This window comes from Anser anser (assembly GCF_964211835.1).
Source record: "Anser anser genome assembly, chromosome: 25".
NCBI lineage: Eukaryota > Metazoa > Chordata > Aves > Anseriformes > Anatidae > Anser > Anser anser.
In genome coordinates this window covers 5,946,220-5,961,778 of record NC_139746.1, presented here as the reverse complement: position 1 = coordinate 5,961,778, position 15,559 = coordinate 5,946,220, and the positions used below count along the sequence as shown (strand labels likewise).

The 15,559-nt window shown below is 44.6% G+C and overlaps 1 protein-coding gene and 1 long non-coding RNA gene across 4 annotated transcripts in view; one reads left to right on the top strand and one right to left on the bottom strand.

The window, feature by feature from the left end:
• ZAP70 (zeta chain of T cell receptor associated protein kinase 70) overlaps nt 1–2,693 on the top strand; it is a 32,229-nt gene extending 29,536 nt beyond the window's left edge. The window contains exons 12-13 of one of the 2 annotated variants that reach the window (XM_083810668.1): nt 768–880; nt 1,223–2,693. In XM_083810668.1, the coding sequence (XP_083666794.1) occupies nt 768–880; nt 1,223–1,346 (237 nt within the window). In that variant the 3' untranslated portion in view covers nt 1,347–2,693. The remainder of the gene's footprint in view (nt 1–767; nt 881–1,222) is intronic. The other variant, XM_083810667.1, reaches the window with a different exon arrangement.
• LOC310886286 lies at nt 899–3,921 on the bottom strand. 2 transcript variants are annotated; one of them, XR_014575262.1, is made up of 4 exons: nt 3,694–3,921; nt 3,113–3,288; nt 2,792–2,832; nt 899–1,248 (listed from the first exon to the last, which is right to left on the bottom strand). It is a non-coding gene; the product is annotated as an uncharacterized lncRNA (long non-coding RNA). The 2 variants fall into 2 exon arrangements; XR_014575261.1 differs by having other exon boundaries at nt 3,113–3,921.
• Nucleotides 3,922–15,559: the final 11,638 nt, after the last annotated feature.

The window sequence follows — 15,559 nt, the reverse complement described above, 5'->3', positions numbered from 1 at the left end:
TCTAAAACTGGTTGACTGACACACACTGAAACTTCGATTTCCATTCCCTCGAGTGGGTGCTTTTACTTCTCTTAGGCAGGGGGCAACACAACAGGCTCACTTCCACTTCATGGAAGGCACAGATTGGATTGCTTGGATCCAGCAGCTTTGTGTTCATTTAAGGGAAAGGAAACTGAAAACAAAACAAATTCATTTGGATTTGAATTAAAGCAGACCTTCTCTTTGATCTTTCCACCCACTTGCAGAGCTGAAAAGTCAGTTGCTCAGCCACTGCTCTGCACAGGCTTGGGATGGGGCCCTGGGCTGTGAGGCAATGTGAGACACCACTGCTGGGTGCAGGGGCTGAAAACAGACACTATGGGTGTATGGGGTGGGCTGTGCATGGACCCAAAGCACTACCCCAGGCCCAGCTCTAAACTGCCTCTGCTGACCCTGTTTCCAGATCCAAAACCATTAAAACATTTTCAGTGGTTTGTGGGGAAAGGACAAGGGGCAATGGCCACAAAATGGATCACAGGAAGTTCCCACCAATATGAGAAAGGACTTGTTCACGGTGAGGGTGACGGAGCACTGGGACAGGCTGCCCAGGGAGGTTGTGGAGTCTCCTCTGAAGATATTCAAGGCCCATCTGGACGCCTACCTGGGCAACCTGTTCTAGGGAACCTGCTTTGGCAGGGGGGTTGGACCCGATGATCTCTTGAGGTCCCTTCCAACACCTACAATTCTGTGATTCTGTGAAAACATTTTCCCACTTGATCTTCTCCTAGAAAATGAAAGGCCCGGAGGTTATTAGCTTCATAGAGCAAGGGAAGCGCATGGACTGCCCCACGGACTGTCCAGCAGAGATGTACACCCTCATGCAGCAATGCTGGACCTACAGGTAAGGATTTCTCTTGCTCTTTTCTGTGCTGGTCCGTCAGGGCAGCACACACTGTCTGGATGGGGACAATACAAAATGAATGGTGTCTCATTCCCCAGACCATGATGAATAATACACATAATTCTTTATTATCATTCCCTTCCATTTGCCAGTAAGATGTCAGAGCTTCTCTGCATTTGCCCCTCTCCATCCCAGAAAAGTTGCAGCTCCTTTGCTGGTACAGCCTGGTACTGCTAGGCTGCTGTTCTGTCCCAGGTTCTTCTGTGCCTGGTATCTTCTCCATTGGGTCAGTCCACTGTTGTCCTTTCTGCCAACTCTTATTTTTCCTTTCTGCCCTTGCAGATGGGAAGAGCGTCCAGGATTTATTTCTGTGGAAAACACAATCCGTGCCTACTACTACAGTATTGCTACCAAGACAGAAAATGGTCCAGAGACAGAGGACAAACCACAAGCAGCTCTTCCTTGAGTTTCCCTCTCTGCCCCTCAACACACATGCCCTGGACTTCCTGCACAGGACCTGGAAAGGCTCTTTGCAAACTTCTGCTTTAATCTTTTAAACAACGGTTTTGTTTCTCGAGCAGCTCTAGAACTAAGATCCTGGGAGGCAATGCTGTCAGCAGACAAGGGCAGTCAGCTACACCTCGTGTCTCCAAACAGCCAGCCATGATGTACATTTCCAGCCTGACCATCACAGGACAGTACAGGACAGTATTGTGGTTCCTTCCAACCCACCTCCAAAAAAGTATCCCAGGACCTCAAGGGTTTAACGCCTACCTGGCTTACTAGGGATGAACTGCATTAGCTCTAGGAGATCCAGATTTCTCCCAGTCCCCCAGAAAAAAATGTACACCGCAGGGCACGGTGTACGTCCCCCCTGCACTGCCACAACCCTCCAAGCTGGTTAAGGCTCCTCCTACAACTAAACCCCCAGGACCTATTTCTCATCTCCTGGATCCTGACTGGTCCCTCTGTGCTACTGAAATGAGCAGTTTGCTTCTCAAACCTGAAAATCGGGCACCCTATAAATAAACTATTCTATATGTTTAGCATCCTTATGTCTCAGACTATTAAACTGCCTTAAATGTTTGCAACTAATTCACACTGAAAAGAAAATAATCGTAGTTCCCCTCCAGTAAGCCATGGTTTCCCTCACTGATGCTCTCCATAACCCTGCAGAGACACCAACCCGGTCACCTCTGGCTTCACTGCAGAGCTGCTTTCTTGCAGTTGATGGCACTACAGCGCTCAGTTGAGTCCACTGTGGAAATCTATCCATCTATCGAGACTTGCACTGGTCTGCCTCTGCCCTGGGTGCAGTGGATTACCCACACTGGGGGGACTGTGGTCTGCAGAGTTGCAAAGAGCAGAGAGGGGTTGTGAAGGCTGGGGAGGTGGAGGAAACAGAAGATCAGAGCCTTGAGATACAGTGAAGAGAAAAGCTTATCTCTCACCATCTTCTGCTATCAGAAAGCCACACAGTATCTCACAAGTGTACCTTGTCCAGGAGGTAAAATAAACAGCTACAGCCCTGGCCAGGGCACAGCCCTGATCTAAACCTTAATGGGAGGTGGGTTTGTTCTGAACGCAACTGTTCTGGGGAACATTCAGGTATGGGGCCTAAATCACCCTCTCCATATAGCCTGCTTAAGCCATCAGAGAACGTAGGTCTGATGAAAAATAAAATTAAGCGTTCCCCTCTCCTTGTCTAGGCTACAGCCTCCAGTGACAGCAGCTATTTACACATCAAGGCATTTTCTCTCTCAAGCCCATTAGCTTGCCCTGTATGCTTGAGAACTCTGGACAACTTATCTTTACCAACAGAGGGGAAAATAGAGGCATCAGAAAAGAAAGTGGCTTGGTCTTGGTCATGTTTGCACAGTGAGTTAGTGGCAGAGATAGGAAAGAAATTACCTCCTATGTCATGTTTTCCTCCCAGAGAAAGTGGCTGTTTGCTGGAAAAAAAAAGAAGGTTTGATGTGCTGTGGGTGTGCTCTGTCTGTTCCAAGAGCATCGCAAAGTGTCAGGACTTGCTGTGGGGGAAAAAGGGAGTGAGACGAGCAGGACCTGTGGTCAGAGGACTCTGTGACAGCTCTCTCTGTGACTCGTCCTTTTGGCCTGCACAGGGTCTGACAGTCCCTGGGGGAATCTGCTGTGACTTCAGGCACTGCCTCCCTCCTGGGCACCACAAGTGCCGGCGGGCTCAGTAGGATCCAGGTCCCACAGCTCACTCACCCTGCAGCCCGGGACAGTCGCTCTTCTTCCCCACCCACAGCACGGATACATCCAGCTCTGTCCTCTCTCCTCGCCCGCTGCAGGCAGGTCCAAATATTGAAACACTCTGCAGGACCTTCCAGGCAGTTCACTGACGAATCTCAGAGGCACTGGGTGTTTGAGCAAGAGCTGAGTCACTGATAAGATAAAGACAGAGGCTACAGTTAGCACAGAATGAGTTCAGTGCTCTGTGGTCAATTCTGTTCTATTAATTCCCTCAAATCCTCTTTTCTTGATCACCACTCCTTTACTCCTTCTCTCAGTCCCCCTTATTTCCCTTGGTTTTACATAAATGTTAAAGCTCTTCTAACTTGCACATTCTCCATCTTGCAAGGGAAAAGCTGAACATTAACACCCGCAGTGATAACAGGGGACATGATAAACTATCAGTAGTCCCGTCTGATCAACACTATGTAACAATCTACCATATCGCCAATGCAGATCTATCACATTCCAACCTATCTTATCACCAGCAAGCCTATCTTATCACCAGTACATGCCTATTTATCAATTGCACCATGATATCACAAGCGCACACTCACCTTTCTATCTCTTTCAGCTACGTAGGCATTTTCATTTTGTTCAGTAGCATAGCAGCTACATGACTAACACAGCTGTGTGCTCATCGACCTTTCTGTCTCACCCCTCAGTAATTTACTGAACCAAGGCAAAGTATATTTTCGAAGCCAGGGTTCTTTCCCTTCTCTCCCCAGGAAGTGCTGTCTGTGTGGCTGCTCAGGGCACAGCTCAGCATTGCCTGGGGCTGTCCCCTCTGCTGTGAGCCTGGCCAGCAGTGAAATTCTTTGGGTTTGGCCGCTTTCTGGCCCTTCTGCTGCCCGCACAAAGCAGCTGCAGGCATTTCTGTATAGCACAAATGGCTGAACCAGAAGCACTGTGCACAGAGAGGGGAGCAGCCCTGGGAAGAGCACCATGGCAGTTGCCTCCATGCTGCCCTTGCTGAGCTGCATGACCACAGCACTCGGATTTGATCCGGTTTGGGGGAAATTGCCGTTTGTTTTTGCAAGATCTCAGCCCTGCTGGATGGCTCCGGCTGTTGGCAATTTGGCGACACTGCAAGGGCACAGGCCTATTCACCCTCATCACCCTCCTTGTTCCAAAATGTCTGTCAGCCATGAAGTTACAGAATGCTTTTGTTCTGCCCTGGTAAAATACATCTCGAAATGATGGATTTCTCACTAAAAGTCAGGTGAATGACTGCTCCTACACTCTCCTCTTCCTTCCCTCCCTGGTAGGAAATCAGTTTGTTTCTAGTTACAGCAGAGGCAAGTGAAACAAGGGAAGGATATGTCTTGCCACTGTTTGCACAGGGGCCCATAAGGAAAGCTCCCATCCACCTTGTCTGTTTTCACACTTTCATCTCCAGATGATGCCTTCTTTTTATGATCAAAGGCCTTCTTGGTTCAGAGACGCTGAACAATCCCCAGCACAGAGTGCCATCACATAAAGTAGAACAGAAGTAGCTAACCTGTTGCACATGAAGAAAAAGGGATGTGCAAAGCACTGAAAAATGCAAACCTAAATGAAAATTATGTTCTTCACTGACAAGAGGAATGCAAGTGATGGGGCTGGCATTCTGTTCTAGGTATTAACAACATGTCCAAGTCCCGAGGAAAAGAAACTATATTTTTACAGCAGGAGGAAATTACTTATTTTGCTATCAAGGAATCTGGTAGGACAGGTAAGACCTGGACTGAGTCAAAGGGTATTTTTTTTGTTTTGTGTCTAATTTTTTGACGTTAACTTGGTTTTGCCTGTCAGATAGAAGTCAGACAGACTGCTGGCAGAGCAATCTGTAAACACATCTTCATGGGTGTTTTTTTGATCAGTAAGAGGAATCTTAGAAAACAAGCAAGGTGCTGGTGCTGCCTGAGAGGCTGTTGGGGAGCGGTAGGAAATACAGCGTTGCTCGTCTTCTGGCTTCATGCGATCCCACGCAGGACAGGAGCACGCCTGCGGTGTGCGGATAGGCAGTGGGACCCTGCCTGCCTGGCCGAAGGAAGCAGCATCACAGAGCCAGGCAGCGTAGGGGGTATCAGGCACTCTCCATGTCATGAACAGAGGCTATTTTCATCCCTCTGCCAGAAAACAACACAAGCAGTGACAGGTGGTTTTGGCAGCTAATTCTCTGGGCAGCTTTTAGTGGCCTTACGCGACCGGCTTTGGTCAGTGTAAGATGTGCTGTTTGATTTCTGCAGGCAGATCAGGCTGCGGTGGCTGGCATTTCCACTGCTGCTCACAAGGCCTCTTTGAAGCTGCTGCTCTGCTGGGACAGCAGTTTCAGGGCCTGCTTCACAAAGCCTGGAGGACTTGCGGGCACCAAGAAATCTGACTCTTGATCTGAGGTCTGCTTAGTTCCCATCCTCCCTGTCCTCAACTCGCAGACCCTCCCTGTCTGTGACCTCTGCACCCTGCTTCCACTTGTAGCTCTGGGGCAGGGTGAAGCTGCCTTGCACAGAGCACAGAAATCATGGGCCAGAGAAAATAAGGTGTTGAAAGGTTAAATAACCGAATTCTTTGTTAAATACATTTTCCATTTAAATTAATGAATTAAGTACCCAGCCAGTTTGTTGTTGCCATCGCTGAAAAGGGACTGCTTATCTTCTTTGGTAGCCTGGCTGGGGCATAGGGTTGTCTGCTGCATTGTCTGGACAACAGAAGAAAAACAGCGCGAGAAGGGAGCTTTAAAAAATAAAATGGTATTTGATCCTGACCCATTTCGGTCCCCTCCCCCCTCCTTTTTTTTTTTTTTTTTTAAACCAGGTTTTGTCAAAAACATTGAAAGAGGGTAAAATATAGGCTTGTCTGCACAGTCTCTGTGGGTCCATTCAGCACATCCCAGCTGTGTGAAGGCCAACAAGGGCAGCAGTCTCTGGGAAAGCTGATGGTGGTGGCAGAGAAACGAACAGCTGAGGGAAGCTGTGTGCTGGCCTCCACAGGATGCAAGAGCTCTTCTTATCTGTGATGCCTGCCCCAGGTCAAAGTCTGAGCACCTCGTGGCCTGAGGGACTGCAGCTAGGTGAGGCTGTGCTGTGGCCACTTCTCCAGAACAAAACCACCCGCTGCAGGCCCAGCAGCTTAGCTTCTGCTATTATTCACAGCCTTCTTCTAATAAACTAATCCAAGTGGTTGTGTTCTGTCCTCCCAAACACTCCTACACTCTTCCTAAAGCTTGTACTTTGTGCTCTGCCTAAAGTTTGTAAGTTCAGAGTGATTTTAATTCAGTGTCCCAAGTGTGACTGCCATGGTCAAACCGCAGGTGGCAGTTGTGAGCGGGCAGGGCAAAATGGGGAAGAAAAAACCACATCCCCTGCTGTATTTTCAGAGCTCGATCCTGGAGCTGGAAATCATGTTACCAGCAGAAACAAATGGACACCACCTTCCGGTGCATAAAACACACGCTCCTGACAATAAGTCTGAAAGGTAAAATAAGACATGGCCATTTTCAGTGGGATGAAAAATACAAAAAGATCACAAGGAAGGAATCAAAAGAGACTTTCAAAATCAAACGTCCAACTCGGGGAGTCGAAGAGTGTGTGGTCACAGAGCCGCACCCATGCAGGCAGCGCTGCAAAAGCCGGCACCTAACTGGTGTCTTGGCCTCCACCAGGCAGGTGGCTGGGAAATCTTGTGGCCACAGAGCCAGAAAGCCCAGAGTGGACGGGTAAGCGGGCATAAATCAAGGCAGTCTTGCCCGTCAGACAGTCTGGACAAAGCTTGCTTTGTTTCCACCGAAAGCTTTGACGGAATCAAAACCTTTCCGCAGAACATTTCAATTCAGTCTAATCAGCATTTTCGGATGGAAAACTCTTCTGTAGGAAAATTTCCTTCCAACTCAAGTCATTTACTCCCAAGGCAAATGAGTATAATGTGGGTGTAAAGCATGGTCATGTCAGAGATATAGCAGTTGCCACATCCTTTGGCATGGTGTAAATAGGGATGTGGTAACAGGCAATGGAGAATCATCTTCCTCCCCAGATCTACAGCATCAGCGTGCCATGCCATCCTCAACAAACATAAGAAACTGATTTTAGCTATGCATCAGGGAATTTTGGGAAACAAGCTGGAATGACAAACAGCCAAGAACCCTGGACCTAAAGTGAATAGGAAATCCTCTCTAGGCATGGAGGACATCTACCTCTGCCTCTTAAGGCAGAGGTAGATGTCTGTCTCTCTGTCTTTTTTGTTCCCCAGTGCTTTCAGTGCTTTCCAGAAATACACAGTTAACCTAATTCTTTGTGAATTTGCCTCAGTCATTTGCAGTTTGAACACAGTACGTTCTGTTGTAGTAAGTCTTACTGAAAACAATGGTTTTATTTGCAAGCAAGAAGCACAGCAAGTACGTAGGTGGGAAATGCCAGCAAGGGCAGGCTCTAACAGGAAAGGCTCATAAACAAACTGACCTAACTAATGGTTTACAGCAAGGATCACAGGCTTGGTTCTTTCTCAGCTCTGATGGCAGGTTTAAGCATAACTCCTCCATCAGCACAACTGTTCAATTATGTTACAGTTTTCACCAACCTATGTCCAAACGTGTATACAAATACATTGTGTAAAGACTTCATAAACCAGGATGCTTTGGTACCCCTCCTGTGCAGGTGCTTATATTACACAGATGCTATGGTAAGGGTAATAAAGTGATTTATTGTGTGTGTGTCTATGCAAACCTTACCTTCAAAAATGAAAATGAATATTTGTGTCAATAAATACAGGACTCACAAAATATACTGTCTTGTTACAGACACTTTGATATAACATTTAACTAGGAGATACACGAACACGTTAAAAAAGAAAAACAATTGGTTACGGGAAAAATGTTGCAACGATTAATAGAAGATAAACCATATCATACAATCAGTGGAAAAGGTGTTTTGTGTGTTTGTGCTTCAACTGATACAAAGTGAAACAAGGATGGAAAAAGTGTTCTATGGACTGTAAACTGGTTAAAAAACAAACACAGGACGATAGATATTGGATCATGCTAGCACTTATCTAGTCCAGCATCCATTTTCTTAATTGTAAAGCTGCAAAGAATCAGAGCAAAGAGAAAGAAACTGGGCAGAGACCTAAGACTTGTTAGTTAGGGCAGCCTGTTTAACATCTCCAGCATTGTTTTTGCATATTCTGAAATTTCACAAATAAACTTAAACTGACAGGAGCTGCAAAGAAAGCAGAGGTGGAGAAGTGTCAGAGAGTTAGCAAAGCGCGAACAGAAACAATTACACAGGTGCAGGTAAAGAAAGTGGAAGGCAAGGAAGTCTTTTTGTGACATAAAAAACGCAGAATAATCTACTTTCATAAAGGTCTAAGAATTTAGCAAAGGGTTGCTAGACATTGACACATTGAAAATTTCCGATTATATTCTGAGGCAAGTATAAACTATGGGAACTACATTTTAACGGTCGTATTAACTTCTACTTTGCCGTCTTTAATCCTCCATGTCATGTGCAATCATCTATTCCGTCTCTGTTAATGTTGCTTTAGAAATGAACAAAAATCTCCCCTCTATGTTTTCTTAATTAGGTTTTCTAAATCTCTTCCTTTACTTGACTGTAGCATCCCCTAGTCTTCCACCCTTGTCACTCCTGCCCTTGTGATTTTCAACCTTGTTTCTCTGTATACCGGCAGTAGAGCATTTGCTTCCCATATCCCGCTTCTACTCAGGAGTCAGGGCCCCAAAGGGGATTGAGAAATCCAGTTTGGCAAGATGAAAGTTGGAGCTCACAACGCTGGAGAAGGACATCTCAGCTTACACAGTTTGTGCTGTCACTGGGATCAGGGGATGCCTTAACACAGCCGCAGACTAAAAGACCCATGTAAGGGAAAATAGATTTCATAGGCAGAGTTTAAATGTTGAGGGAATTAAGTGAGGGGAATTTGTGGAGCTCATTCTTCCCACCAAGTCAATGGAAGGAGGATGTCAATGTTCCTTTTGAACAGTTTCCAAAGGACGATATGACTTACCATCAGAACAAGTCTAATCTTCATTTTCCCTTTCTGCACTTTGTTTTTGACCCTTCAAGCTGCAAAATAACACCTCGGTGGCACTTGGTGCACGTGCAGAAATTGTCAGGCATGTTTCTGCCCAAGCACATCTAGATACATTTGTGTGTGCACATCCCCACATAAACACAAGGACACTGGTGTGCAGGGCTCTACATACACACAATAGCAAAAGCTGTATTTTTCTTTATACTGTCTGTAAATTAGTTTGTAAGCTATCTACCCAAAGCGGAAACCTAAGCCTTTAAACCTCGCCTTAACTACCATGAACATGTACTCCTGGGCTCTGCCTGGTGCATGTGATTTAATTTTTATGAGAAAACCTATTTGTTTGCCCCACACCCTTCCTGTACCCAGTCTACTCATTTTTAAAATCCTGTTTACTCTGTTGAACTGCATGAACTGATTAATAAACTGCCCTGGTACAAGTAATGAAAATCTGTATTTTCTGTTTATTATATTGATCTGTTGCACAGACTGGGATGGCGTGTTTCAAATACAGTTATTGATGATGCAGCAGTAAAATACACAAGTGAGTAAATCAGCTGCTTTTCATTTAAAAAAAAAGTGCTAAGTGATATATAGTCCAGTGTGGAAGTATACAAATGCTGGCACTTATTTGTGAACATGCATCAGGGATGTCCATGAGGTTGCGCACTGTGCTCCACCCCTGTCTGAGAGAGCAGTCAGAGCTGCCCCATGACAGCACTCACCCCAGCTTCGGGTCCCCACTTTCCAGCTACCCAGAAACCTTGAGCAAATCCTGATTATTTTTGCTTCAAATGGAAGCAGCATTTGGCCTCTCTCTGTGTTACAGCACTAATATCAATGTAGAAAAATAACCTAGAATTTCTACAGGCTATTCAAAGGAGAAGTACAGGAAAGATTTAAGTGAACTATGGGGAAATATCACTGACTGGAAGTAGTTTTTATACTATTTTCATTTAAAAATCTACAAAGTAACCATGAAAAATTCCTCATCCACCTAGACTATTTGGCTTTTAGAACAGTATGGTGTACATGCCCGAGCATAGGGCTGTGGGGAATCATATTTCTTAAGGAACTGAGTAAGTGTGCTTACTGTCTATGAGCTTACTGTGTTTATTCTTTTTGCAGTTTTATGAATCTAAATATGCAAGACAAAAGGTAGAGATTCTAGGAAGTTGGGTAGATAACACTAGTAAGATGGGAACTAAGTCAAACAGAGACTTAGTTATTTGATTTAGATCACAAAATGCAACAACAGTGCAATAAGAACTTACTACATATCAGGTTTATACCCTAACCACTGCATCATCCTTTCTCCCATAAAGCTGTCGTACTGGAAGTGTTCAGGGCCAGCTTTTTGTACATTACCTCCTACACAGATGGGGCCAGTTATCAGAACAGCAGCACTCTCAGCCACAGACATTGGGAAAAGGTTTGCAGAATTGCTCTGCACCCACGTTCACAAGTTTTGTTTGTCGTAAACAAAAGATTACAAATTTCATTTTGGCAGTTGGCTTCCTTTGAAACTCTAGCCTTTGGTATTAGAGAGGAAAGGAAGTCAAAGAGTGGTTTACTCCCCAGTTTTCTCAGTCCCAGTATGTGATCTCGAATAACTGCTTCCTCTGTCTGAGTTTTTTTACCTGCCCCGTTCTTGTTCAGCCTTGTTTGTGCAGTTTTGAAGGGCTGCTTTCGCACATATATAGAGCTGCTACAACAGAATATCTGCTTTAATTTGCCCCTACTAAGTGTCAGGAATGTTGATATCTGGATGTTTATCACCAACCCCCCTTCCCAAGATCTTTGACCATTCTCCATAAAACCACTCTGACAGTTCACGTTTTCACTGGCCATAACACAATGAAATTCATACTTCTCATCAGCATGAGCAATCACAGGCAAAAACATGAATAACAACACAGAAATGCTGATTTATTTATATGGGATGCTTTAATTTTGTACTTTGACATCAAGGGGATAATTGCAGAACCATAAATGAAACTTGAGGCAGCAGCTTCCACATCAAGAGGATCTTATCTCTGTTCCCCCAAACATCTACACTTACATAGGTCATTGAGCATGGGACTGCCTGTGTAGACATCTGTACGGCCCCAACATGAAAGGAGTGGATTCTCAGCTCAGCTTCAGGTCTTTACTGAAATATGGAGGAATGAGTACATTTTTGCTGAGCAGAAAGTGTAGACCCTGCCTGTAAAAGCCAAGCCAGAGAGAACAGGTACAGGGAAGATGGAAAAGGAGTTTCTGAAGAGGAAAAGTGCAATCTTCTAATTATACTTGAATTTGACACCCCCCCCCCCCCCCCCCCCGAAGTTTCAGTCCTTCTCCCAGTAGTTTGCAAGCTTCCTGTGACACCTTTATTCTCATCTCACCAAGCCCACAAAATCCTCTCTGCCGGGAAATGGCAAAGGGGTCCCCTTTGGGTCTCCTGTGTATATGAATAATCCAATGAATAATCCAATGAAAAATCCTCCCTCTGCTCTGCCTTGCCCCGAGAGCTGCCTGCAGCACAGTCAGAAAACCACAGCCAGCCTCTTGTGCTGCCCCCTCTCATCTTGAGCTGTTCGATCAGCATCATCCCTTGGTCTAGCAATGAAATGCTGAAATACTGGCACACCCTAGTCCCTGAGTGACAGCACTGGCACTGCAGATGTCAGTGTGTTTTAATAGCAGAAATTACTGCCAACTCTTAAACAATGGCTCAGGCATGACAGAAAGAACCAAGGAGCTTTCCAGCCCCTCAGGCCAACTACTTCCCAGGCACAAGGCCTGCCAAAATCTTTGCCCAAGTGTGCAGAACTGCAGGGATGGAAGCAAAATCCAGCCCAATTGCCGAATACCTCCCAGACCAGTGCAGTGAGAAGCCAACTGTTACCATCCTTGCAGTCCAAAGCCAAATCACCGTTCTAGCTGAATTTCTTTAATGTGGCAGTGAGTTACAGAGCTGACTCTTATATAAAGGGTTTTGCTTCATTCAGGCTAAAATCTGTTGTGTCTCATTATTAAGTCATTGCAGGAATTGACAGAACAGTGTGAGGAGCTGTAGAAAGGGTCTATTCTTCTTGGTATCTGGGGTGAATGACCACTGAAGGCAGTTATCCCCTAGAAAATGCCATTGAGGCATTTCCTATTACCTCTCCTTCTCTGCTACCAACACGCAAGTAGTTTCTCTCAAAGTCAGTAAACTGTCTGTAAAGGTAAAGCCCAGCTCAGCTGAAATGAAGGTGATGGTAGAGCATACTCATTTGTTTGCTCGGCTTTCAGGGAAGGGCTCAAAGAAGCCAAAAGGGAGGTAAGCCCACAGCCTTTGAGTGCAAAGGAGGAACACTCTGTGGTTGCTCATGTGGGTACATGGGTGAGGTGAGGTTTTGAAGATGAGGTTCAGATACAGCATCTCACCAGGAAAGGTGAGACTTAATATTTCCTGCTATTCTGGTACCAGCACTATGCGTGTTCAGCTCTATCCTGAGTTAATAAGAGAAGCAAAGAGGAACCGCGTGTCTGGGAGCCATGCAAAAGCCTCCAGGGAAACTGGGAAGATGCCCTTGCTGCAGGAGGTCTGGCAGTCCCATGACTATATATTTAGAGCTGTTTATAATTTTTCTGTTCCTGGCAATGATTTTGACAACAATAAACAGAAAAAGGTTCTGGCTTTTTTTTTTTTTTTGAATTTTTTCTTCGCAACTTTTGGAGGCAATCTTAAAACTACACATCTGAAAAGTAAAAACAATGTGGGAATCTTTTGGCTGCAGTGTTTTGATTGTCAAAGCTGAAAACTGTTGGGGAAAGGGAGAAGAAATAAGAGAGGCTCCCAAACTTCTATTATGAAAATGCAATTTTAATTGAAAATTGGTATTTGCTGTGGAAAACTCCTACTTGATGAAAACCCATAATTCTGTGGAAAAAAAAAATGGTTTGAACAAAACATTTCACACAGCTCTTTTCATGCTCACAGCACACAACAGGCTACAATACAGAAGCCACTGGATGAAATAATCTCTGAAGTGATCTCTGAGAATCTCAAATGCAGGCAATCAGCTAGAGGAACACTCTTACAACCTGATGTGATGACCTAATCACTGTTCACTATGCGTTTCCTTAAAAATGCTTTTATTCATATCTCCTTTCATAACTAACCACTTTGTTTGACTCTAATTTCTGAAGATAGTAAGGGTCTTTAAGTCAGAATTTCATTTTTCCACAGATAAAAAACAGTTCTCACACATTCAGCATTTTCTGAGGGAAAATTTCTACCTTCCCTGACAAAAAAAAACCAAAACAACAACAAAAAAAAACGCAGCCTTATTTCCCAGTGGAAAAAATGAAACAAAATATTGTATTCTGAGCACAGTTAAAATTAATATAGCTTGGTCTGTCAAACTAGTATGAAGCATTAATTTTCAATTCCACTTTGAACCACTTCTGCATCCAGTGGCTGCTGCTTATTTATAAGTCCTGCTGCAGACACCTCAGGCCCTCCATCCCCACAGGGCCCAGCTCCCTAGGGCTGAGGGTACCTGTCGTGGCTTCTGGCTGGACCTCCACACCACATCGCATTGCACAGCAGAGACTGGAGCCTGCCAGCTTGCTGGTGAGCCCAGGATGGGAGGGCACCAGATTCCTGTGACAGAGGCTATTTCAGGAAAACCCGCTTGTCAAGGGGATGTTGCTGCGGGAACTGCGCAACAGAATTCAGCTGCAATCGTTGTGCTCAATAGAAGTGACATGACGCATGTTGCATATCCAGCAGTGCACCAGGGAGCACTCAGCATAGGTGCTGGCTTATGTTTGCGTTGAATAATGTGTGTCACTGAGATGTACTGCCGATGATTTGAGGCAACGTTGATGTGTTGTTGCAATACAAAATAAATAAGTAAATAAATAAATAAATAAATAAATAAATAAATAAATAAATAAATAGAGTTGGAGGTGATCACTGATCTTCTGTGATCACACTCATGGTTTTCTCATAAAAATACATGCTCCTGAAGTGTGCTACATTAACATTGAAAAAAATCTATGAATGTTGATCTCAATTTAGAGGGTCTGGCCAAAAAAGAGTTTTGTGAATGGTAACAGAATATTGATGGATGAAACCTGCATCTTCAGACCCTATAAATTACTTCCTTGCAAACACTAGAAGTCTTGGGTTTATTTTCTTATTCTAGGACAGTCTTACAGCCTGCTAGAAAAACCTAATGTGCTGCTTCTCATTGGTGCTCCTGGCGTAGGCTTGCAGCAGGAACCAAAGCTGGTCTGGTAGCACTGCAGCTCTCATCCCGACCAGACACCGTACATCCAGTGCAGGGAAATATCCTAAGAAGCATTTTTTTCTTCTCAAGATAAACATGTAAAATAGATCAGATCACCCACACCAAACAAAAGGCTGTTTCTCTCCATTAATTAAAGCATGAATCTCAGAGAATAGGTTCACATGTAGAAACTCTGGTTTGCAGATATCTGAAGTTAAACGAGATCAATAGTACCTTGATTTCCACTTTTGGGAACAATGAGGGAGAAGAGTGACCTCTACAGCTCAGTTTCTTCCCAGGCCCACTGTCCTGGAAGGGAGGATTTGCTCTCTTCCTTGCTCATACTAATCTTGCCTGAACTAGCCAGAAAAGAAACTAAAAGAAAAAAAAAAAGAAAAAAAAGAAAAGAAAAAAAAAAAGCCAAATTTACGGAAACAGGGTTTAATGTCTACTTCAGATATGCATGTGTCTGTGGACCTCAGGCTGAAATTTTACTGTTGAAGGCTCAAGGAAATTTAGTCTACCAGTATAATACAGCCAAATATCCAGAGCAACTTTAAAATATGTTATCCAGAAGACTAAGATCTAGGTTCCTTCATTCCTTCAATGCCTTTACACATTTTAATTTGCAGGGATTAAAAAGGCAAGCAAGTAAGCTATACTCTGGCAATTTTAAAATTAAGTTGAAAAGAGATTCTATAAAAGCTAGCACCCACTGCTATGAATGAAACTGGAATGAATCAAATTTTCTCCTGTCGCTGGGATGGACCAAACCAGTCATAGAGTTCAGGGCTTCTGATAAGACTCCTGTCCCTTCTCGGACTGTGAGGACTTAGCAAGCTAACTCACTGCACACAGTGAATGTGTGCCAGAAAGCAGCACAGACAGACATATTCACCTGGAGAGAACCACATTAATTCTTGCTATAAAACAGTAAACCCTGGCAATGTACAGGGCCACCTTCTGCACACCGATACTTTTAAAAGGTCATAGCAGCATATCTCCAGGCCCATTCATACCCCTCAAGCTGGGAGGTTCAGCCCTCACTGCACTTACACTCCACCTCAAAGGATTGGAGCAGGGTGGGTTGAACATCTGGGACCCAAGGCAGTATTCATACTTTCAGCAAACA